Source organism: Erpetoichthys calabaricus, chromosome 7, assembly GCF_900747795.2.
Source record: "Erpetoichthys calabaricus chromosome 7, fErpCal1.3, whole genome shotgun sequence".
In the NCBI taxonomy this organism is placed as follows: domain Eukaryota; kingdom Metazoa; phylum Chordata; class Cladistia; order Polypteriformes; family Polypteridae; genus Erpetoichthys; species Erpetoichthys calabaricus.
The window spans coordinates 184,364,998-184,390,004 of NC_041400.2; the positions used below are offsets into that span (position 1 = coordinate 184,364,998).

The 25,007-nt window shown below is 42.3% G+C and overlaps 1 protein-coding gene across 5 annotated transcripts in view; it reads right to left on the bottom strand.

Annotated features, from left to right (window-relative positions):
* Positions 1–1,249: 1,249 nt before the first annotated feature.
* LOC114654191 (sodium/potassium/calcium exchanger 2-like) overlaps positions 1,250–25,007 on the bottom strand; it is a 335,970-nt gene continuing 312,212 nt past the window's right edge. For all 5 annotated transcript variants that reach the window (XM_051929908.1, XM_051929909.1, XM_051929907.1 and 2 more), the window contains 4 exons: positions 18,007–18,150; positions 11,837–11,926; positions 8,667–8,833; positions 1,250–1,777 (listed from right to left, as the gene is read on the bottom strand). In XM_051929908.1, coding sequence (XP_051785868.1) covers positions 1,528–1,777; positions 8,667–8,833; positions 11,837–11,926; positions 18,007–18,150 — 651 coding nt within the window. In that variant the 3' untranslated portion in view covers positions 1,250–1,527. The remainder of the gene's footprint in view (positions 1,778–8,666; positions 8,834–11,836; positions 11,927–18,006; positions 18,151–25,007) is intronic.

A 25,007-nucleotide genomic window follows, 5' to 3' on the forward strand; every position in this document is an offset into this window, starting at 1 on the left:
TTATCTACATTTTAAAAACATTAAGGAGTGGCTCTGTAGCAATTGACAGCTGTCATGTTGTGGCCATAGGTTCACTTGGCTACAGAAATCTTCTCCTATCTCAGAAATCTTCCATGTTTTCCACTCTGCTAGTGGGCTGCATGAGAGTGATATTTAATGTTTGAATCCTGGAGGGAAGGGTCAGCGGCAGGCCTGGAATGAATCTGATATATTGGTGTTAGTAGTGGGATTGCAATAAAGCCACTTGACTTTATTAGCATTGTGTGTACCTTATTATTACCAACATGCCGCATGTACTTTATGGTTTATACAATAAAGAAAGGTGCGATGGCTCATTGCATACTAAGTATTGCTTTTTGTCATTTTTTTAAATACATATAGTTGTAAGATTGCATTAACTATAGAAAACCACAACTCCTTATTAACTTTTTTTCCTAAGAGAAGCATGGAAGGTTGAAGAACAGGAGGGTTATGAGTGCATCATGCTGTCTGTACAAAACTGAAGAGTATTCATCTCCAGCAGAAAATAAGCAAAGAGAACAACCAACAAGTCAGTCCATCTACAGAAACAAACAATGAAGTAAGGATGTTGTTGCTTTCGTAAGAACTCGCTTTAAAAATATTATAATTTGCGTTGAAGACTGGTGTCCCCCTTCCCCTCGTAGACAAATATTTATTTTAAATTCCATGAAAAGAAATGCATAATTATATAAATAAATGAACAGAAACCTCTCACCTTTAATACTACTCACTTCAAAACAAATAATTGAAATGCATGTGTGTGTGTGTGCCGTAGAATGGAAGAAGCGTCCTCTTCAGGATTGCACACATGTTCTAGCCGAAGCTTGTCGTGGTTTACAAGTTCTCTTCTTTCCAAGACTTGGTGAGACGATTGTCCCCTTTAATAGACGCCATCTGTTTCGTGTTACAGAATGCATGATGACATAAGAAACAGTCCGCTTGGTCACAGTGCTTTATTTGCTCTTCACTAAGGAGTCTTTATATATGTAATGTTCCCACGTGCCTTTAATGGCAGTGAAGATGAATATATATGCTAATCATGATGAGTGGGTGGGTGGTGAGTTGTTAATCTCTTTAAAATCCACCCAACTGAAATACCGTTAAGTTCTGCTCACAAATTGCACACTGCCTGGAAATCGATTGCTTCAATGAAAGTCAATCCGTTCAAACCATTGAGCCATTTCAATCCGTTCTTTCTAGTCGATTGTCTGCATTGTTTTTTTTTAAATTATTTTAATAAAATCTGTTTTTTTTTCCTTCAAACAGGTCCAGAAGTTGTCCATTTCTTGCAGTCGCTCACTTTGGAACAAATCCCATATGCACACATTAGCTAGGCCCAACAGCAGGAGGAGAACATAAAAAGACCACCTGCCCTCGGATCATCAGCCATCTACAGTACGTTCCATCGTTCTCCGGTAATTTCTGAACCCGTCCCCTCAACAAGTGAACATTTTTTTTCCCTCCCCACCCACCCAAAAATTAAAAGGTGCCGCAGAGCCGGGCTGTTCAGATTGACACGGGGCACACAAGAATCTTGTCTTCCAGCAAGACGCTGACAACGAGGAAAACAAAATAGAGCAGGAACATGGTGAATCCCAGGGATTTGCTCATTCTCCACTTACAAAGAGCGATGGACATGATGACAAAGAGCAGCATGAGGAAGAGGAGCACAATGGCGCAGAACAGGCCGTTGCTGCTGACGTGCACGGGAGCAAATACGTTGATGATGGAATAGAGGAGCCATGGTAGTGGGAGTCTGTGGGGGGGGGGGGGAACACAAAGACAAATCGGTTAGTGAAAGTTTCTATAAAATTTGCCGTGATCACAAGGGTGACTAAAGTCCCCTATGTATCAATGTATACTCCTGTGAAAAAGGAAGTACACCCCATAGAAACTATTGACTTTTATAATATACTTGAACATGCAAACATTAGATTTTCATGCAAACAGTGCCTACAGATAAAGGAGATATACTCGAACAAATGACACATAAAATGGACATGAGGCATTCATTCTCATAATCTACAGTCATGGCCAAAGGTTCAGAGAATGACCCAAGTGTTGGTTTTCACAAAGTTTGCTGCTTCAGTGTTTTTAAATGTTTTTGTCAGATGTTTCTATACTGAAGTAGAATTACAAGCATTTCATAAGTTTCAAAGGCTTTTATTGAAAACTAGCCATGTGCGCCCAACTACGTTGCGCGTGTTAAAGTTGTCTGTGAAGGGCTCCCTGTTTAAACGCGGCTGCCAGTCGTGAACTGGGCCCTTCGTCGCACAGCATTATGATTTTTCATAAGGGAAACAAAATTACAAAACAAAACCCTTGGACATTGATTCTATAGGAACGGCCTACTCAGAATCACTGTCCGAATAGTAATTATGTGGTGGTGTAGGAGCATTTCTGCTTCTCTCCGTTCACAGTCCGTCTCGTTTTCACGACGCTGTCGTTTCCTCTCACGATCTCTTCTCAACCTTTCTCCAATCTCGCAGGTTGCTTTATAGCAATCCAAAGAGTAAGGCAATATACACGGAGCAATGGTTATAAAAGGGGGACACATAGGTATCCAGGCTCTTTAAAGCATAAATAGGGATCACTTCACTGACATGTGAGCAAGCCACGGTACAACTGTGAGACGCACAGCACTCGCCGGCTACAATGTAACAATAATAATTTCCGGAACGTGCTGTTACGTTGTCATTCATTTTACCCACTGTCTTTCTTTCATTTATATGTTATGTAGGCACGTACCTTTTATCTTCGGCAATCTCATTCTCTAACCAGGCCTCAGGAGCTAACCAGCGTAACACTGTCCACCACCCCTTTCGTTATTCCAGCACATTGTTGACATCCATGAGTAACAACAACGTACTAAACTGGAAGGTGGTCTACGCATGTGTGGAATTCGTGGACAAACAAAGATCAAGATCCAAATGAAGATTATATATAAAGATTAGTTCATTTAAAGCACAACAATTTGTTTAGTTTGAATGTCTGTGTTTTTAGGTATGACTGGAGTACTACAGTCTTCAGTAGTATAAGCCTGGAGGAGATGCCTATGTTTTAGCTGTCTCTCTACTGCCATCTAGTGCTTCTTCTTCTAATTCATTCGCGGACAAACAAAGATCAAGATCCAAATGAAGATTATATATAGAGATTACATTAAGTTTATGCAAAGAGTCAATATTTGCAGTGGTGGCCCTTCTCTCCAAGAAAAATATCAGTGTTGTGGTGTGAAAGTTTGCATATAAGTTGATAAATATTTTGTATGTCTTTATTTGTGTGGTTAAGTACCCCTACCCCCTTTTAGGACTGAGTCTCTTTGTAATTTTATAACAGGGTAACAAGTCTGGCAAGGGATTTTCTGCAGGACAATCTCAATCAACCCCCCGCATGGAGGCCAAACTACCTTAACTGGCAAGCTTCACCTTAACAAATGGTTTTTGGGGGCAGGCGTGAAGGTATTCTGTACCCCTTTGGTCTGAAGTATGGCTGTTTGGAATTGGATTGCACCATGACGTGCTGTTCGCTGTAGGGTTTGGACAGAGAATCTATAAATTTGCTTGCTTTACTCCTCCCTCTCTCTCTCTAACAAACATCAATGAAGAAGCATCTCTCTGTCACACTATTGCCATGAGGAGCACAACTCGACAGCCATATTGAGACAGGCATGTGGCCTGTTCTGAAAGAAGAAGCTGACAAAAAATAGAAACATTTTAAGTAACTAACAAGTTTGTGTGCCACCTGAAAGTACACATTAGCATTTACCAGGTTGTATGGTTGCCAGTATTCACTTGTACTTTGCATATTGTTATTATTTATGAATATTATCAATAATACATTATTTAAATTGTAACTTAACTCCTGCTTGTCTTTTACTACACATAATTGCCTGAGGTTATAAATGTAGAAGGGAAGGTGAGGAGAAGTTATATGGTGCATTACCTTACAAACAGTGGGAAGTCTAAGATTTGAGGCATTCTGAGAAAGGCTACACATTAAGGGGAAAGCAGAGTCATATAGAACTCTACCAAGACAAAACAATCAGGGACAGACTGATATTCTGCAAAAGCTACAGGGATTGGACTGCTGAGGACTGCTGGGGTAAAGTCATCTTCTCTGATGAATCCCCTTTCCAATTGTTTGGGGCATCTCGAGAAGAAAAGGTGAGCAGCGCTACCATCAGTCCTGTGTCAGGCCAACAGTAAAGCATCCTGAGACTTTTCGTATCACGTAGGGTTGCTTCTCAGCCAAGGGAGTGCAGGACTCACTCACAATTTTGAGTAAGAACACAGCCATGAATAAAGAATAAGACCAAAACATCCTCTGAGAGCAACTTCTCCCAACCATCCAAGAACAGTTTGGTGACCAACAATGCCTTTTCCAGCATGATGGCCATAAGGTGAAAGTGAGAACTAAGTGGCTCGGGGAACACAACATCAAAATTTTGGGTCTATGGCCAGGAAACTCCTCAGACCTTAATCCCATTGAGAGTTTGTGGTCAATGCTCAAGAGGCAGGTGGACAAACAAAACCTCACAAATTCTGACAAACTCCAAGCATTGACTATGCAAGAATGGGCTGCCATCAGTCAGGATTTGGCCCAGAAGTTGATTGACAGCTTGCCAGGGTCAATTGCAGAGGTCTTGAAAAAGAAAGAATAACTCTTTGTATAAACCTCATGTAATTGTCAATAAAAGCCTTTGAAACTTACAAAATGCTTATAATTCTACTTCAGTATACCATAGAAAATCTGACAAAAGATCTGAAAACACTGAAGCAGCAAACTTTGTGAAAACCAACACTTGTGTCATTCTCAAAACCTTTGGCCACGACTGTAAGTTAACAAATATGTAGATTTGTCACGTGGAAAAAAATAAGTACACTCTGTGAAGGATGGCCAGGACGTCCTTTGGAGAGAACGTACATGGGGCATTATGTCCTCTGGAGTGCTAGATGGCAGCGAACCTAGGCTTGAATCCCTGCATGGGTGCCCACAAGGCATGCTGGATATTGTAGTCCCTGGGGATGGCCATGTTGGGAAACCCTGGGGGCTGCCAGGGGAAGCTGTGGGATTTGGGAGTCTCTTCTCTGTAAGGCTCCAAACCTTACCCAGAAGTGCTTAGGAGCGGCATTGTCATGTCATGTCACCAGAAGCACTCCCTGGGATAAGATAAAAGGAGCTGCCTGCCTCACAAGATCAAGCCAGTGTTGGGTGGAAGGTGGATAAAGCTCGCCAGGTGGAGTGGAGGAGGCAGTGAAAGAGCGACTGAGAGAAAGAAGACCAAGAGTGTCTTATAGCAGTGCTTTATTGTCCCTTTGGCTGTAGTGTTGGGAAACACTTAAAAAGAAGAGTTTCCCACAATAAAAGACTGTTTGTGCTTTTAACTTGGGTCTGTGCCTGCTTGTGTTGGGTGTTTGGGGAGCTAGAGCACCCAATGGTGTCCAAAACACCTACACTTATTACTGCTTAAAATCCATAAAATTAGAACGAGGTGTTCCAGATGAGGTGGCAATGATCTGGGAAGTATGTAGGCATAACTTGTCTGTTTTAAACCACAGATATCAAGGGTCAGGTGGTCTCTTTGTGTGGTGTCATTGGGACAAGGTCAATAGAGCTCTCTAATGCCCTCAAAAATTAGGCAGTTTTAATGCCTAGGAGTCTTTCAGAGGATTTAAAGAGGTCACCCAATTATTTGCTGACTTTATTCTTCTATCATGGTGTGGATGGGAGGAGTAATTGGGTAGGGCTTATTCTGAAAGAACAGTATGTCAAGAGTGTTTTGGAGGTGAAAAGAGCATCAGACAGAGTGATGATTATGAAGCTGCAAATTGGAGGTGTGATGTTGAATGTTGTTAGTGCATATGCACCGCAAGTTGGGTGTGCGATGGAGGAGAAAAAAGATTATTGGAGTGAGTTGGATGAAGTGATGAACAGTGTACCCAAGGGACAGAAAATGGTGATTGGAGCGGATTTCAATGGACATGTTGATGAAGGGAACAGTGGAGACGAGGAGGTGATGGGTAGGTATGGTGTCAAGGAAAGGAATGAAGAAGGTCAGAGGATAGTGGATTTTGGATTTTAAGAAGAGGGAGGAACATAGAGTGACGTACAAGAGTGGAGGAAGATGCACACAGAAGGATTACATCCTATGCGAAGAGTCAATCTGAAGGAGATTGAAGAATGCAAAATGGTGGCAGGGGAAAGTGTAGTTAGCAGCATAGGATGGTGGTCTGTACGATGATGTTGGAGATCAAGAAGAGGAAGAGAGTGAGGGCAGAGCGCCAAAGAACAAATGGTGGAAGTTGAAAAAGGAAGACTGCAAGGTTGAGTTTAGGGAGAAGGTATGACAGGCACTGGGTGGCAGTGAAGAATTACCAGACAGTTGGGTAACTACAGCAGATGTAGTAAGAGTGACAGCAAGAAGGGTGCTTGGCGTGACATCTGGACAGAGGAAGGAGGAAAAGGAAACTTGGTGGTGGAATGGGGAAGTACATGAGAGTATACAGAGGAAGAAGATAGTGAAGAAGAAGTGGGATAGTCAGAGAGATGCAGAAAGTAGACAAGAGTACAAGGAGATAAGGCGCAAGGTGAAGAGAGAGGTGGCGAAGGCTAAAGAAAAGGCGTATGATGAGTTATATGAGAGGTTGGACACTAAAGAGGGAGAAAAGGACCAGTGGGCTAGACAGAGGGTCCGAGACAGATAGAGAATCAGGAAGTGCAACGGATTAGCAAAGAGGATGTAAGGACAGCTATGAAGATGACTAAAAATGGAAAGGCTGTTGATCCAGATGACATACGTGTGGAAGCATGGAGGTGTTTAGAAGAAATGGCACTGGAGTTTTTAACCAGATTGTTTATTGGAATCTTGGAAAGTAAGAGGATGCCTAAAGAGTGGAGAAGAAGTGTACTGATGCCGATATTTAAGAATAAGGGGGATGTGCAGGACTGCAGTAACTACAGGGGATAAAATTGATGAGCCACAGTATGAAGTTATGGGAAAGAGTAGTGGAAGCTCGGTTAAAAAGTGAGGTGATGATTAGTGAGCAGCAGTATGGTTTCATGCCAAGAAAGAGCACCACAGATGCAATGTTTGCTCTGAGGATGTTGATGGAGAAGTATAGAGAAGGCCAGAAGGAGTTGCATAGTGTCTTTGTGGACCCGGAGAAAGCATATGACAGGGTGCCTCGAGAGGAGCTGTAGTATTGTATGAGGAAGTCGGGAGTGGCAGAGAAGTATGTAAGAGTGGTACAGGATATGTATGAGGGAAGTGTGACAGTAGTGAGGTCTGCGGTAGGAGTGACGGATGCATTCAGCGTGGAGGTGGGATTACATCAGGGATCAGCTCTGAGCCCTTTCTTATTTGCAATGGTGATGGACAGGTTGACAAGAGGAGATTAGACAGGAGTCCCCGTGAACTATGATGTTTGCTGATGAAATTGTGATCGGTAGTGATAGTAGGGAGCTGGTTGAGGAGACCCTGGAGAGGTGGAGATATGCTCTAGAGAGGAGAGGAATGAAGTTCAGTAGGAACAAGACCAGAATACATGTGTGTAAATGAGAGGGAGGTCAGTGAAATGGTGAGGATGCAGGGAGTAGAGTTGGCGAAGGTGGATGAGTTTAAATACTTGGGATCAACAGTACAGAGTAACAGGGAGTGTGGAAGAGAAGTGAAAAAGAGAGTGCAGGCAGGGTGGAATGGGAGGAGAAGAGTGTCAGGAGTGACTTGTGACAGACGGGTATCAGCAAGAGTGAAAGAGAAGGTCTACAGGACGGTAGTGAGAGCAGCTATGTTATATGGGTTGGAGACGGTGGCACTGATCAGAAAGCAGGAGATAGAGCTGGAGGTAGCAGAGTTAAAGATGCTAAGATTTGCACTGGGTGTGACGAGGATGGACAGGATTAGAAATGAGGACATTAGAGGGTCAGCTCAAGTTGGGTGGTTGGGAGACAAAGTCAGAGAGGCAAGATTGCATTGGTTTGGACAAGTGCAGAGGAAAGATACTGGGTATATTGGGAGAAGGATGCTAAAGATTGAGCTGACAGGTTAGAGGAAAAGATGAAGGAATTAGAGAAGATTTATGGATGTGGTGAGAGAGGACATGCAGGTGATGGGTGTAACAGAGCAAGATGCAGAGGACAGAAAGATATGGAAGAAGATGATCTGCTGTGGCGACCACTAACAGGAGCAGCCAAAAGAAGAAGAAAGAAAATTCTCTGCATTTCAACTTTAATCTCAATGTTTATGTCGAGATTAAAGTCGACATGTTGACTTTATTCTCATAGTTTATTTTGTCATTAAAGTAGAACATCATAAATGTCATTTTAAAATCAATGTTTCATTTACTAGATTTTCTCAAACCCCATCATAAGTAATGTAGCACATTAAATGCTTTGTGTTAAGTGTTCCCTGATTCATGTTACTTGCTTCTTAAACTGACTTCCTCTCTTCCTCTCCTCGACTTTATTCTTGACATATACTTTTTTCTTCACAATCGGAGGGAGCATTTAGTGAAGTGAGCAAAACTAACATATTAAAGTTACTAAACGATCGAGAAATGGACAGAAACTCAGGAATCTGACAAAAGAAGGGCTTTGCTTCATTATTAAAATCACACTTTGTTCTACATGTGCAGCAGAGTTCTTACCCGACAGTGATGTCGAAAATATTGCTACCGACTGAACTGGACACTGCCATGTCTCCAAGTCCCTTTCGGGCCACTATGACGCTTGTGATCAGGTCAGGAATCGAGGTGCCAGCTGCTAAAATGGTCAATCCCATTATCTCTTCAGTAATCCCAATGGTCTCCCCAACCTGAAAAACGAGCAAATAATTTGAATGAACAGTTTGTAGTGAATAACAGAAAGAGTCTTTAGTAAATACAAGTTAGACCTTTGAGTCTCCATAGAGAAACACTGCTCCAAAAGTTATTGCTGAGATCAAGAAGATGAACTGGTCATCGTCGTCAGTTGTGTTTACACCATTAGAACAATTTTGACCAAAACGGGCCATTTGGCCCAACAGATTGGTTAACCTCAACACAATCAAGTCAAGTTCTAATGGTCCTCAAAGCATCACTCTCCACCACCTTACTTGGTAACTTATTCGTTGTGTCTGTGGTTCCCTGTGTGATCCATACTTAGCCAGCTACCATCTGTATTCCTATATCCTGGTTTAAGAACTCATTTTAAAGTTTAGATTAGATTAGATTAGTCCTCTTCATGCAGAAAGGCGTGTAAGGCATTTATGATTTGCCTCCATCTGGTCCTGTCTTGAGCTACGTGTTCTGCTTCACCCCCATGTTAGGTCCATCTCCTTCAAATTAATTATCATAGTTTACTGCTAGGTTCTTTTAGACTGACATTGTTTGTTGAGCAACCTGAGGCATACGGTTCTGGTCCATTTTGTGGCCAAGCCATCTTAAGTGATGGTGCTTGATCTCCAACAAAGCACTCTGGCTCTTAGTTTTCTTGTAAAGATCTTAAAAAATGTTATAGTTGTTAGTTCTAAGTTAACATGCCACATGCACTTTGGAACAGGTGATCTACCTGGAGCTAAGCATGTTCAGGCCCGGCCAGTACTTAGATGGGAGACCATCTAGGAAAAAGCTTGGGTTGCTGCTGGAAGAGGTGTTGGTGATGCCAGCAGGGGGAACTTACCCTGTGGCCTGACTGTGCATCCCAATGCTCCAGTGCAATGATGGGGACTCTGTGCTGTAAAAATGGTGCCAACCTTCAGATGAGATGTAAAACCAAAGTCCTGACTCTCTTTGATCATAAAAGATCCCTGGCCATCCATCATAAAGAGAAGGGTGTATCCCGATGTCTTGGCTAAGTTGCCCACCAGGGCCTGGTCATTCTGGTGCCTAATCATCCCCCATCTCTAATTGGCTAACTCTCTCTCACCAATTCACCACCTAACAGCTAATGTGTGGTGAGTGTACTGTCGCAAAAATGGCTGCCGTCACATCATCCAGGTTGATGCCACACATTAGTGGTGGTTGAAGTGGTTCTCCTCAGTCTAAGTGTTTTGATTAGTGAGAAAAGAACTATATAAATGTAAAGAATTAATATTATTTTAATTACTAACATACACATGGGTGCCAACTTATCATAAACATTGGTGGGAGGGCATAAAATTATAGGCTACAACATAAATAGTTATCCAATAATAATAAAAATAACAATAATCCTTAAACTGGTGTAGCATTGCAAACACAAATACGGCAAAGGGAAATTTAAACATCAACACAGCAACAGGACTGCAACTCTCGGCATTGAATGCGTTGCTAATGGCCGATGGATTTCAACATACATTATAAGCATTTCTCAAGTTTACGTTAAAACTCTACAAATATCATCCTCTGTTGTTCACTTGACTGATTACACTCTTTGCATTCTAAAATGTCTCCAAAGTCAGTCTCTTACTGGACAAACTCTTGACAATGTGCATTGATTGGATGGTGATACTGCATTCTTTGCATACATAGACTAGGATACCATAAGAAGGAATTATAAGTAAATATTAAAACTAATTATTAATCTTGGATCTCATTGAATTTTGTGATTATATTCAACTAGTCATTTTATTTCAGGGACCAAAATTTAATTTATATGTTTATGGAGCTGTAAGATAAGATTAAGATAACGTTGGCTCTGTCACCGTAATCAAAGTGTTAGTCTGATGGGTTAAATAGAAGGCCACCATTACAAAAACTTGTTTAAACTGCTGTTACATTATAATTTCTTTTTCACTCATGTGAAAAATTGAAATCTGAAATGCAAAAATAGTGTTCTACAAAGTTACTTGAGTAACAGTAGAGATACTGTTCTGAAAAGTTAAGCTCAAATAAAAGGGAAATCTGCCCATGGGAAGGCTATGCAATAAGAATATTGAATGCGTCTTATTAAGTGGTAAATCAAAAAGTAAAGGCAATTTGAAAATTATGTGGTAACCGCAACTAATAGATGCTGACGCAAGGGCTTGAGGGTAGTTTAAACACGCACAGAGCTGCACTCTGTTGTTAGTCTAGTTGAAGCCAAGGTCAAATAAACACCATCGCTGAATAATATGCTACAATGAGATTTCTTTGGGGAGAGGAAGTGAAACCTGCTGAAATTCATTGAAGGATGTACAGAAGTAAAAACAGCATGACGCAACAAAAACTTTATGAATGGGTAGGAAGGTTAAAAAGCAGGAAGAACCGATGAAGCTCTATCTGGTAGGACATCAACATCAACATAAGCCCACAGTGATCTGGCCAATGCCTTCATCAGAGAAAACCAACTGATTACGTTACTCTGCTGTTGCTGCACATTTGGATATCAGCTAGGGATCTGTACAAGTCATAGTGCATGATGATTTGGGGTACCATCAAATTTTGCAGAAGATGGGTACATAAACAACTTACTGATCTGCACAAGCCAGCATCCATTGGTGAATTTCAGCAAATTTCATTTCTGAATGTCACTCTCACCTTGAACCAGGCTGTCATTCCTACTGCCATCAGACTGTCTTCATACAAATCCTGCACCACTCTCACCTACTTTTCTGCTACTCCCAACTTCCTCATACTGTACCATAACTCTCCTCTTGGTACCCCATCATACACTTTCTCTAAGCCCACAAACATGCAAGTCTAATAAAGACTGCTTACCTCTTATTATATTTTAGTGGTTTATAAGAAATGAGTCAAACTGTCTCACGGTGTAGAGCAGTGACGTATAAAATACAAGTCATAGCCATTTGTAATGAAGGACCAGTAGGACCTTAGCAACATTTCAATATAATGCCAAAAGCTTAATAAGATTTTTTTACCTGATGTGCCCACCAGACCATAAGGTATGAGAAACAGGCGATCCAGCAGATTGAGCCAAGAAACGTCAAAGGGAAGAACCTCTTAGAAGTCTGAAAAATAAAGCAATAAAGCGCATGTAAAATGACACTAATTCATCAAGGATGGATGATGTTGAATATGTACTGTGCAAAATTTGCATAACTATTTATCCTGATTGAAATGTTAGCTTTTGTTAAGGTAAAATCAGAAGTCAGCACAAATCACGTCTGATCTTTTACCTTAAACAAGATAAAGTAACAATGGAGCAACTGGGATGAAAACAGGCCATTTAGCACAATACACTCCTCCATCTTGTTCTACTAGATTGTCCAAAATAACATCAAGTTGATATGTGAAGATCCCTAAAGTGCTACTCTGCAACACACTGCTTGGTCATTTATGCCATGAGGTCTACGGCTCTTTGAACGAAGAAAAACTTATAAGCAAGAATTTATTGGGAGAGCCTGGAGATTCACGATTCATAAGTATTTGGACAGTGTCACAATGTTCATCATTTTAGCTCTGTATGCTACCACAATGGATTGGAAACAAAGCAATCAAGACATGATTGAATTGCAGACTTTCAGCTTTTATTCAATAGGTTTAAGAAAAACATTGTATGAGCTGTTTAGAAAAGACAGATATTTTTATACATGCCCCCCCACCACCCCAATTTTCAGGGCCTTTTTCTTATTTCCTCATGTGTGTTGTAATGAACAGTATTAAGGGACTGGAATCCCAACCAGGGTTGAACAAGGATCCTTAACCAGGATGAAGATGACTACAATGGAAGGACCGGTGGAGAAGAGCACTGCTGATTAATTTCTCCCCCAATACAACAGATGGCAGCCTCCTTGGGTTAAGATTCCCACACGGACACCCATAGGGCATGCTGGAATTGGTAGTCCCGCCGCCAGGGGGTAGCTGATGGGATTTACAATTCCTACATTACGGGGCTTCTGATTGACCCGGAAGTTACTTACATCGGACTACGCACTAGCATCAGAAGTACTCTTGGGTCCAAGGAAAAGGAGACATCAGGTAGATGAGGATGACACTCACTGAGAGGGAGACAGATAGATAGATAGATAGATAGATAGATAGATAGATAGATAGATAGATAGATAGATAGATAGATAGATAGATAGATAGATAGATAGATAGATAGATAGATAGATAGATAGATACTTTATTAATCCCAAGGGGAAATTCACATACTCCAGTAGCACCTTACTGATACAATAAAAACCAATATTAAATTAAAGATTGATAATAATGCAGGTAAAAACAGACAATAACTTTATATAATGTTAACGTTTACCCCCCCGGGTAGAATTGAAGAGTCACATAGTTTGGGGGAGGAACGATCTCCTCAGTCTGTCAGTGGAGCAGGACAGTGACAGCAGTTTGTCGCTGAAGCTGCTCTTCTGTCTGGAGATGACACTGTTTAGTGGATGCATTGGATTTTCCATAATTGACAGGAGCCTGCTGAGTGCCCGTCGCTCTGCCACAGATGTCAAACTGTCCAGCTCCATGCCAACAATAGAGCCTGCCTTCCTCACCAGTTTGTCCAGGCGTGAGGCGTCTTTCTTCTTAATGCTGCCTCCCCAGTACACCACCGCGTAGAAGAGGGCGCTCGCCACAACCGTCTGATAGAACATCTGCAGCATCTTATTGCAAATGTTGAAGGACGCCAGCCTTCTAAGGAAGTATAACCGGCTCTGTCCTTTCTTACACAGAGCATTAGTATTGGCAGTCCAGTCTAATTTATCATCCAGCTGCACTCCCAGGTATTTATAGGTCTGCACCCTCTGCACACAGTCACCTATGATGATCACGGGGTCCATGAGGGGCCTGGTCCTCCTAAAATCCACCACAAGCTCCTTGGTTTTGCTGGTGTTCAGTTGTACGTGGTTTGAGTCGCACCATTTAACAAAGTCATTGATTAGGTCCCTATACTCCTCCTCCTGCCCACTCCTGATGCAGCTCATGATAGCAGTGTCATCAGCGTACTTTTGACGAGGAGAAGAAGACTTCTGTTGCTTTATGTTGCTTTTGAAACCTTTGTGCAAGGTATTTTGTGTAAATAAACCTTTTACTTATATCGGCCCTTGTGTCTGTGAGATTGTGTCTGGGGCTTGGGGTGCTGCAACACCCCTTAGTGGTCACTATGTCTTTATGGTAAAGATCAAAAAATTGGGCAGGAATACAGACAATAGGGAAAGTACATGAAAGCATTCCATGCAACATTTTTCTTTCTGTTTAAACAAATCCTCTTGTCATAATGGCTTTAGTTCTTTTGCCTCATTCATTACCATTTCTATTATCTTTTCTTTTATTTCAATGCAAATTATAGTGCCAATGTAGAGGGCCCAGGGAGCGGCATTGCCAGGTAACTGAGATGACAAAACTCCATCGGTATATTGGCAGACACTCATTCTTCATGCTAACGTACCTTTTTTCATTTTTTTTAATTAAGGTTTTCTTTTATTTCCACAATTTACAGTTTGCCCCATTGTTACAGCCTCTCTTCAGAGCGGATCATTTTAGTGAATAAAAAAGGCCAGCGTGCATTTTTTTCTCCTTTTATGGAATTATGAATAGGAATGGATTTGACCAGATGGGATGATTATTGACTGATTATTGTGTTGAACTGACACATTCGCTTTAATTACAGGGGCATAACAGCGGAAAGCGCTGCTCTTGCTGCCAGTAGGGTGTTATTTAAATCGTCTTTTGCTCTGGATCACATAATGCTGCCAGCTGGCTTGATGTCAGCTGGGGGTGATGATAACTGGAAGATAGTTCTAGGTGGCATAAAGGGATACCCAACTGGCAGAGAATGCTGGGACAAGGGCACCATCCGGATGGCACAGGAGGTCTTAAAAGAGTAGGAGTAACACTTGTAGCAGAAAAGGTCTGGCATTTGCCTGTATGGGAGTGCAGGGGCCACTAGAGGGCAGTTTGCCTTGTGTTCTGTACAGGGTATGTGCCAATGCATTCCAGAAGGTCAAATGGCAGGGGCACCAGCGTGATGGTTTGTGAACCATTTAAAGCTTCCCCAGAACACTAGTGAGTGTGTGATTATGGTATTGGCAGGTTGGCCTGACCCTCTAAGCATAAAGAGGGAGGAAATGCCACTAGGGGGCACACAGTCCCAAAAGAGAATGTAGGGGGCAGTGCTAGATTCAATTATCACTTGAAAGTCCCTGAAGTCTTACTGTCTACCATACTACTCGGTCACTTATCCCATATGGTAGACAAATAAGGACCTATAAAACTCGACTTGATGTTATTTTAGAAGAATTAAGTAAATAGGACTGGCAAGCATTGTTGGGGTGAGTGGCCTGTTCTCGTCTAATTGTTCTAAGCCAAACGTTACCACCACAGGGCAGGAGGGGCACTACCGCTGTCTCTTTGGATTCCTTCACAGCATCGACCTGTCACTGGGAGATGATTCCTAGACCTGTCCCCACTAGGTGATACAAGCACCCCCTCTTTCAGGACTGTAGGGATATAAATGGGGGAGTTCACCTTAGGAGGTCTTCGTGTGACCTGCAAACAAATACCAAGACGGAGGGCTTGACGCTGATATTACGTATGTTAAACAAAGCCTTTGTTGGCAGAAGTGTTAGTGTGTCCTATGGGGCGCCATTTTGAACTTTTGATTTTTGCTATTATTATTGAATGAGTGTGGCTGGGTGGGCACCCAGTGATTTCTGAAGCCTCCAGTATTTTTCATTTCACACTGTATATATTTACACTGCAATGTTGTTATGATTTTAAGTGTTGGGCTTAAAGGATTACTCTACCCAAAAATGATTTTCTTTAAATATTACTAACCTCATGTATTTTGTGGTGGTGACCCCTGCATACTCCAGCTGAATGCTGGGTACTAAAATCCTCTCTTTATAACTCCACCATAGAATTTTTGCCCTTGTATAGAAGGACTGTTCTCAAATAAACTTTGCCACTTTGCCATGGTCACGCAGTTGCTACCTAATGAAAATAAGACCCCAATTGCTTAATACTAAACTTTTCAGCAAGTGTCCTCTTCTTCAATGGTTTTTAAGATTTTATGTTATGTGTCCATTTTGTAGAACTACAAAATCAACAAGGGCATTCTTGAAACCACGCTAACCTAATATTTTTCTGTCCACAGAGGGCACTGTTAGCAGGAGCCCCAGCAGCAGAGACAGAATATTAGAACTTTAGAAAAATTTAGACAAGAACAGGCCCAGCAAAGCTCGCCAATCCTGTCCATTTAATTCCACCAAAATAACATCAAGTGGGGTTTTCAAAGTCCCTAAAGTCCTACTGTCTACCACACTACTTGGTCACTTATTCCAAGTGTCTGTGGTTCTCTTGTGTGAAGAAAAACTTCCTAATGTTTGTGTGAAATTTCCCCTTAACAAGTTTCCAACTGTGTCCCTGTATTCTTGATGAACTTATTTTAAAATAACAGTCCACTGTACTTATTCCCTTCATAATTTTAATCACTTCAACTTCAACACCTCTTCATCTTCTTTTGCTTAAACTATAAAGGCTCAGCTATCTTTCCTCATAACTCATCCCCTGTAGGCCCTGAATCAGCCTAGTTGCTCTTCTCTGGACCTTTTCTAGTGCTGCTATGTCCTTTTTGTGGCCTGGAGACCAAAACTGCACCCAGTACTCCAGATGAGGCCTCACCAGTGTGTAATAAAGCTTGAGCAGAACCTCCTTGGACTTGTACTCCACACATTCTCTTAATGGCTTCAGAACACTGACAGGAGGTCGATAGCTTAGAGTCCACTATGACTCCTCAGTCCTTCTCATAAGGTGTACTTTTGATTTTCTGACCGCCCATTGTGTATTCAAACCTCACATTTTTACTTCCTAGATGTAAAACTTTACATTTACTAACATTAAATTTCATCTGCCACAAATCTGCCCAAGTTCTTCTGTGATGACTCAATGGATTCTCGATTATCTGCCCAGCTTTGTATCATCAGCAAACTTAACCAGCTTATTCTTTATATTCCTGTTCAAATCATCTATATATACTGTGTATATATATATATATATATATATATATATATATATATATATATATATATATATATATATATATATATATATATATATACTGTATATATAAAATCAAAAACATTTGTCTGTCTGTTAGTCTGTATGTCCACTTTTCATGAGAGAACTACTTAACGGATTTAGATCGGGTTTTTTTCTATAATTTGCTTGAATATTCTGGTTCATTTTGCGACTTTCTCTCATCATGCTGAGGAACATAGTTCGCTAGCAGTACCAATTTATTTGTGTGAATTCGAGAGAGAGGCTGCAGGCTGATGGGAGGGGGGTGGGGCCATCCTCAGTCACGCGCCAGCCTCTGTTCGAGTCACTGTACCTCTCGCCACGTGTTAGAGTGCACCTTGCTTCCGCTTAGCTAGCTACACCTGTTTGTTCAGCAGACATTATCATCTACAGATTGTTAAGGAGTAACGTTTGATGTTCTTGAGAGAGACATCACAGCTATGTGTATTTTAGAGTGTAGCTGCTGATTGGCAGAGATATCACGGCTATGTGCTTTTCTCCCCACGCGGAGGACGATCTCCCGTGGGAGCTGAACACAATCAGATACAGTGCCAACGTTTGACGTTGGAGCGTACCTACCTTATGCTTGTCCAGAAGTACATTTTTTTATCCTGTTTCACTACTATGTGGGTGGAGCCGCAGGGAACAGCTAGATTATACATATTAAAAATAACAGCAGCCTCAGCACTGCCCCCAGCTGGACACCATTGTTAACATCACCAAATCCTGATCAGGTTCTTCTCACCATCAACCCCCTGCTTCCTGTGTCTGAGCCAATTCTGCCCCCATCTTCACACCACACCCTGAACTCTCACTTCTTTTAGTTTGATGGCCAGCCACTCATGTGTAAACCTCACCAAACAGCCCAGTACCGCTTCAAACTGTTTGAAAAACAATCTTTTATCTGACAAACAGATCATTAAACATCTTGTATTTATTTAATTAAAATTAGCACTCACATTCAAGGCCCATAGCCTCTGCTCATTAAGTTGTGTGTTGCAGGTTAAGACTTGTGAGTGAAACTTTAAAACATTGTCTTTCAGGTAAAGGCCACATTTCAACTTACTGGTTTCCTGACATCTGGAACTGTCAGCCACAGAGGGAAGACGATGGGCAGGATTACAAGGTATGTCAGCCGCTTGCGGTTAGTATCTGGCCAGGCCAGGCTCAGGGGCTGATCTTCATCATCACCGTCGGAAGCCTCTCCTCCCTAAGAAAAGGAAGAATAACATTTTTAAGACAACACAGTCAATTATTTTTATTTATTCATAGCTGAATATCTGAGGGTGGGGGTGCAATGAGCAAAATAACCCAACCAAAGACAAGAATCCTTAGTGACTGGCTTGAGATTGTGAGTGTCTCCAATGGATGCTCTCCAGTGAAGATCATTCGGTTTAGTTTTTTATTGTGTTCTTCACTGATTGTGATTGATTGGGGATAAAATTGATGAGCCACAGCATGAAGTTATGGGAAAGAGTAGTGGAAGCTAGGTTAAGAAGTGAGATGATGATTAGTGAGCAGCAGGATGGTTTCATGCCAAGAAAGAGCACCACAGATGCGATGTTTGCTCTGAGGATGTTGATGGAGAAGTTTAGAGAAGGCCAGAAGGAGTTACATTGCGTCTTTGTGGACCTGGAGAAAGCATATGACAGGGGGCCTTGAGAGGAGTTGTGGTATTGTATGATGAAGTCGGGAGTGGCAGAGAAGTACGTAAGAGTTGTACAGGATATGTACGAGGGAAGTGTGACTGTGGTGAGGTCTGCAGTAGGAGTTGACGGATGCATTCAAGGTGGAGGTTGGATTACATCAGGGATCGGCTCTGAGCTTTTTCTTATTTGCAATGGTGATGGACAGGTTGACAGAGGAGATTAGACAGGAGTCTCTTGGACTATGATGTTTGCTGATGACATTGTGATCTGTAGCGAGAGTAGGGAGCAGGTTGAGGAGACCCTGGAGAGGTGGAGATATGAGGAGGAGAAGAGAGAAATGAAGGTCAGTAGGAACAACACAGAATACATGTATGTAAATGAGAGGGAGGTCAGTGGAATGGTGAGGATGCAGGGAGTAGAGCTGGTGAAGGTGGATGAGTTTATATACTTGGGATCAACAGTACAGAGTAATGGGGATTGTAGAAGAGAAGTGAAAAAGAGAGTGCAGGCAGGGTGGAATGGGAGGAGAAGAGTGTCAGGAGTGACTTGTGACAGACGGATATCAGCAAGAGTGAAAGGGAAGGTCTACAGGACGGTAATGAGACCAGCTGTGTTATATGCATTGGTGACGGTGGCACTGACCACCGAGCAAGAGACAGAGCTGGAGGTGGCAGAGTTAAAGATGCTAAGGTTTGCATTGGGTGTGACGATGATGGACAGGATTAGAAATGAGGACATTAGAGGGTCAGCTCAAATTGGGCGGTTGGGAGACAAAGTCAGAGAGGCGAGATTGTGTTGGTTTGGACATGTGCAGAGGAGAGATGCTGGTTATATTGAGAGAAGGATGCTAAGGATAGAGCTGCCAGGGAAGAGGAAAAGAGGAAGGCCTAGGAGAAGGTTTATGGATGTGGTGAGCGAGGACATGCAGGTGATGGGTGTGACAGAACAAGATGGAGAGGACAGAAAGATATGGAAGAAGATGATCTGCTGTGGCAACCCCTAACAGGAGCAGCCGGCAGAAGAAGAAGAAGATTGTTCACTGATTGTCAGGGCAGAGCACTGTGACAAATTCACAGGAAGGTACAAATAACTAACTTCACAAATGACTAATGGCATAATGGCGGAGATCTGTTTTAAGAGACAAGAAACAAAATGGTAATAGAAACGGAAAGCAACAATACCTGTCCACTAATTAATTGTTGCATGGTGGCATAGTTGATAACAGAGGAGAGGAAAATAAAAACTCCAGCCAGTAGCAACCCTGGCAAAAATATAAACCTCTGGGAGGGAGTCCATAGTCTGTTAAAACAGACGTAATCAAAAGAGTAAGTCAGACAAAGTCAGCCTTGTTTGTTTGTGGACAATAAACGGGACGTCCTGGTTGGCGCCCTAAATTTTCGTGTGTAGTTTGAGCTGTCATTCCTGCAGCCGGCCACAATATGTACATCCACAGAAGAGTGAGTGTTGGTCTATTAATACAGTCATAGCCAATGACGTCACAAGCGGGACTGAACAGGTCATGTGACACTACTTGGATTGCCACATAAATACTGAAAGTGACATTAAAAAATAAATGCTTCTCAATTCAAATCAAAATGATAAAACATCAGAGAAATAGAATCATTGACCTAAAAAAAATGCTTAAACTAAAATTATATTGTGGACTGTCCAGCTCCCCAAACTTGACACAGAAAGGCTCAGACATAAGTGTAAAAGCACTAGAGAGATTTTATTGAGGGAAACTTTTCAGTAAGTGTTTCCCACCACAATGACAAGTACAAATACAATAAGCACACAGCAATGCTGCCTTCTTATCTCTTCCTCTCTTTCAGTCCTGGTCACTTCTCTGCCTCCTCTGCTCCACCTGGTAAGCTTTGCCCCCCTTCCTCCCAACTCTGGATCTCGGAATGAGGGCAGTGAGCTTCTTTTATGTTGCACCTGGAGTATGCAGTTCCAGGTGAGGCAAAAGCCCAACAAAATAGGGTTCTGCTGTCCCCGCAGCAGCCCCTGGCAGCACCCCCAGTACCCAACAGGGTTGAGCAACCAAACTCCAACAGCCAGTGTGCCCTATGGGAATCTGTGGCAGTGTGGCAACCTAGGGAGGCTGCCATCTAGCAATCCGGAGGAGATAATACCCTGTGCACACTCTTTCACATGGTCCATGCATTATGAATGCGTCCTGGTGGGGGCCCTTATCTGTCCGTTTGCCACAATATGCATAAACTAAAGATCTTGTACATATCCACTATTGAAAGTATCCTGACAGGCAGGGCCGGATTAAGACCTTTAGAGGTCCTAAGCACTTGGTGCCTCCATATATATGAGCTGCACTCACTCTCATGTGGATGACTGAACGGGACAGCCGACATGACCAAGACAAGAACAATCACGTGAGCCTCGGTGGATGGTGTGGCAGTTACCAAATTCACATTTTGTTGTATTCCCAAGATTAATATACAGTACACTACATGGACAAAAGTATTGGGAAGCCCGACCATTCCACCAACAGGGATTTTAATGACATTGCATTCAAATCCATAGACTTAAATATGGAGTTGGTCCCTCCTTTGCAGCTATAAGAGCTCCCACTCCTCTTGAAAGGCTTTCCACAAGACTTTGGAGTGTTTCTGTGGGAATTTGTGCCCATTCATTCTGTAAAGCATTTACGAGGCCAGGCACTGATGCTGGACGAGAAAACCTGGCTCACAATCTCCACTCCAGTTCATCCCAAAGGTGTTTGATGGGGTTGAGGTCAGGGCTCTGTGCAGGCTACTCAAATTCTTCCACACTTATCTCATCCAACTATCTCTTGATAGACCTTGCTTTATGCACTGGGGCATAGTCATGCTGGAATAGAAAAGGGCCTTTCCACAAAGTTGGAAGCATAGCACTGTCCTAAAATGTCTTGGTATGCTGAAGCATTAAGATTACACTTCACTGGAAGTAAGGGGCTGAGCCCAAACCCTGAAAAACAGCCCCCCATCATTATCCCTCCTCCACCAAACTTCACAGTTGGCACAATGCAGTCTGGCAGGTAACGTTCTCCCGGCAGACTCGCCCATCTGACTGCCAAACAGAGAAGTGTGATCCATCACTCCATACAACACATTTGCACTGTGCCACAGTTCAGGGGTGGTGTGCTTTACACCACTCCATCTGACGCTTGGCATAAGACTCGGTGATGTGAGAGGCTTGCATGCAGCTGCTCGGCCATGGAAAACACATTCCATGAAGCTCCTGCCACACAGTTAATGCCAATGGAAGTCTGGAATTCTTCAGCTATGGAATCAGGAGAGCGTTGGCGACTTTTACACACCATGCACCTTAGCAGTCATTGACCCTGCTCTGTGACTTTACGTGGTCTTCCACTTCGTGGCTGAGTTGCTGTTGTTACTAAGCGCTTCCACTATCCAATAATCCCACTTACAGTTGACCGCGGAATATCCAACAGGGATGAAAGTTCACAAACCGTCTTATTGCAAATGTGGCATCCTGTTACAGTACTACACTTGAAGTCACTGAGCTCTTCAGAACGACTTACTTTGAGTCACAAATGTTTGTAAATGGAGACTGCATGGCCAGGTGCTGATTTTATACGCTTGTGGCACTGGGTCTGATCGAAACCCCACAAATTCAGTAATTCAATACTTCTGTTCATATACTGTATATCATTGACCTTTATTATTACTATTATTATTATTATACATATATGTATGTAATTTTTTCATTTAATGTGGAAGCCCCTGTTTGGGGAACCTGGTTCGGCTGCATCATTTGGTCCATGGTAAATCTAGCAATGGAAAATTTCTATGGTACCCCCCTTCCCTTGATGCCCTAAGCATGGCCTTGCTTTGCTTATTGGTTAATCCCGCCCTGCTGACAGTGTTTATTTGATATTTGGACTAAAGTCTTCACACATTATACACTTCACGACATTATTAATATAACATGGAAAAAGTTTCTGCTTTAGGTATGTGTTCAGCATTTCTTGCCTTGCATTTCCATTCATCCTACACTTACTCAGATCTTTGTAGACACAGTACACGCGTGAAATGTATGTATTCCAAATAACGATATACTGTATTATTTACCCTATATAACTCCAGGCACCTCACACACAGACAAGGAGCATTGGCTTGAGCTGAGAGAACTTTTTGCTTGAGTTGAGCTCCGTCATTGATGGGATAGCAGGCTGCTTGCTGCTTGCTGCTTCTGCTGATGGACACATTTACAAAACAAAAGATGCTGATGGAGAGGTGTGAAGGAATTTAAGGTGGGCCAGGATTACAATTTTTTCATAGGAATTCTAGTGTTAAACAGATTTCTCAGCACACTAAGAAGTAAAACTTTCTAACATTTATGCAACATCTGTCCTCAACCACGTTTCCAACTGTGTCTCCATGTTCTTGTAGCAGTTTATTTTAAAATAACAACTGGGGTCTACTGTACTAAATCCTTTCAATCGAAGGACTCAAAAAGAAAATGACATGGACAAAAACGATGGCACCCATAACCTCATATTTGGTGGCACAACCTTTAGAGGCCATTTGAGCATACAAGCAATTCCTGGAGCTCTCAGTGAGACATCTGCTCCTGTCCAGAGGTAGTTTGGCCTACTTGTCATGAGCAAACTGCTTAGGGCTGTGTCAGGTGTGAAGGGGTCTTCACCTGACTGCATGTTTCACTTCTTTCCATAGATATTTGATGGGATTCAAATCAGAGCTCCTAGAAGGCCACTTCAGAATAGTCCAATGTTTTGTTCTCATCCATTCTTGGGTGCTTTTAGCTGTGTGTTTTGGCTCATTGCCCTGTTAGAGGGTCCATGACCTCTGACTGAGACAGAACTTTCTGACACTGGGCAGGATGTTTCATTTCAGAAAGTTTTGATGCAGAAAAGCAGGCCTTAAACACAACTAAGCCTCCTCCATGATTCACAGTCGGTATGCTGTTCTTTTCTTTGAGAGCTTCATTTTTTTTACCTGTGGACATTGAGGTGATGTGATTTGCCAAAAAACTCCAGTTTTCTCTCATCTGTTCAAAGGACATTCTCCCAGAAGCATTGTGGATTGTCAAAATGTATCTTAGTAAATTCCAGTCAGGAATTTGTATGCTTTTCTTTCAACAGTGGAGTCCTCCTGGGGCTTCTTCCATTGAAACCACCGTCACTTAAAAAGGAACGTACAGTATGATCAGACACTCATAGAGTTGTTGACCTTGGAGTTCATGTTCTGCCTCTGTGGAAGTTGTCTTTGGCTTTGTGTCTGCCATTCTTACAATCCATCTGCCTATTCTGGGGTCGATTTTCTTCCTGCAGGCCACATCCAGGGAGGTTGTCCGTAGTCCCGTGGACCTTAAACTTCTTAATAATATTTGCTGTTGTCACAGGACCATCAAGCTGCTTGGCGATGGTCTTCTAGCCTTTGCCTTTAACATTCTGGTCTATCATTTTCTTTCTGATCTCCTCAGATGACTCTCTTCTTTGATTTCTCTGGTCCTTGTTCAGTGTGTGACACATGGTGACACCAAACTTCAGAGTGATGACTTTTCTCCATTTAGAATGACTGACTGCACATTTGGAGACATGTGGGATATGAATTCAAGAAAACAGTGAGTATAAAAAATCTCTCTAATCCAATGATTTAGGATCTTTTCTAGGGGTCCCAACAAATGTGTGCAGGCCATTTTAGAAGATCCTTGCAGAATAAGCAGAATAAGCAGCACTTGATCTCTTGTCACACTCGCTTTGCTTTACTCGATGACATGTCAAAGGCCTAAAGGTACACAGGTTACAATTGATTTTCACTTCATCACTTGTCAGGAGGCAACAAGCTGTTAGGGGACCAGCACATTTGTCCACGTCTGTATATATATATAAGCTGATGGTATCATTATTTCATATTGTGTGATGCAATCATTTAACAGTTTAAATGGCGCATATAAAACTGCTTTTTAACTCTTTTATTGATATTTCACTTTTTGCCCTGCTGGTCTCTGTTTACTCACTTCAGGCCTTTTCAACACATTGTTAGCTTCCTTTGGAAATCCAATTATTGTTAATTGCTTTGTGAAGCTGGCAATGACAGAGCTCACTCTGAAAAGAGGTCGGTAAAGTGTCGATTGATTGGCCCGATGAAGAGTTCCATTTATTAAAGCACCTGCTCCCCAACTTTGCCCGTGCCTGCCCTTCTGGGTTTGATGCCCGCCAATCTCTAGTGCTGATTACACGGCACACTGAGGCTCTTTGTATGGCTCAATATGGACATCAACCTGCTCCCTGAGGTTGCTATTAGAAACCACTTGTCTCCGGTCAATAAGCTTTCAGTAATGCTGACCGGCGAAAATGTAACATGCCTGGCAGAGCAGAAGTAGACTCTCTGAGTGAGTGAGCCACCCAATCAGCCTCCTTGAACTTCTTGGA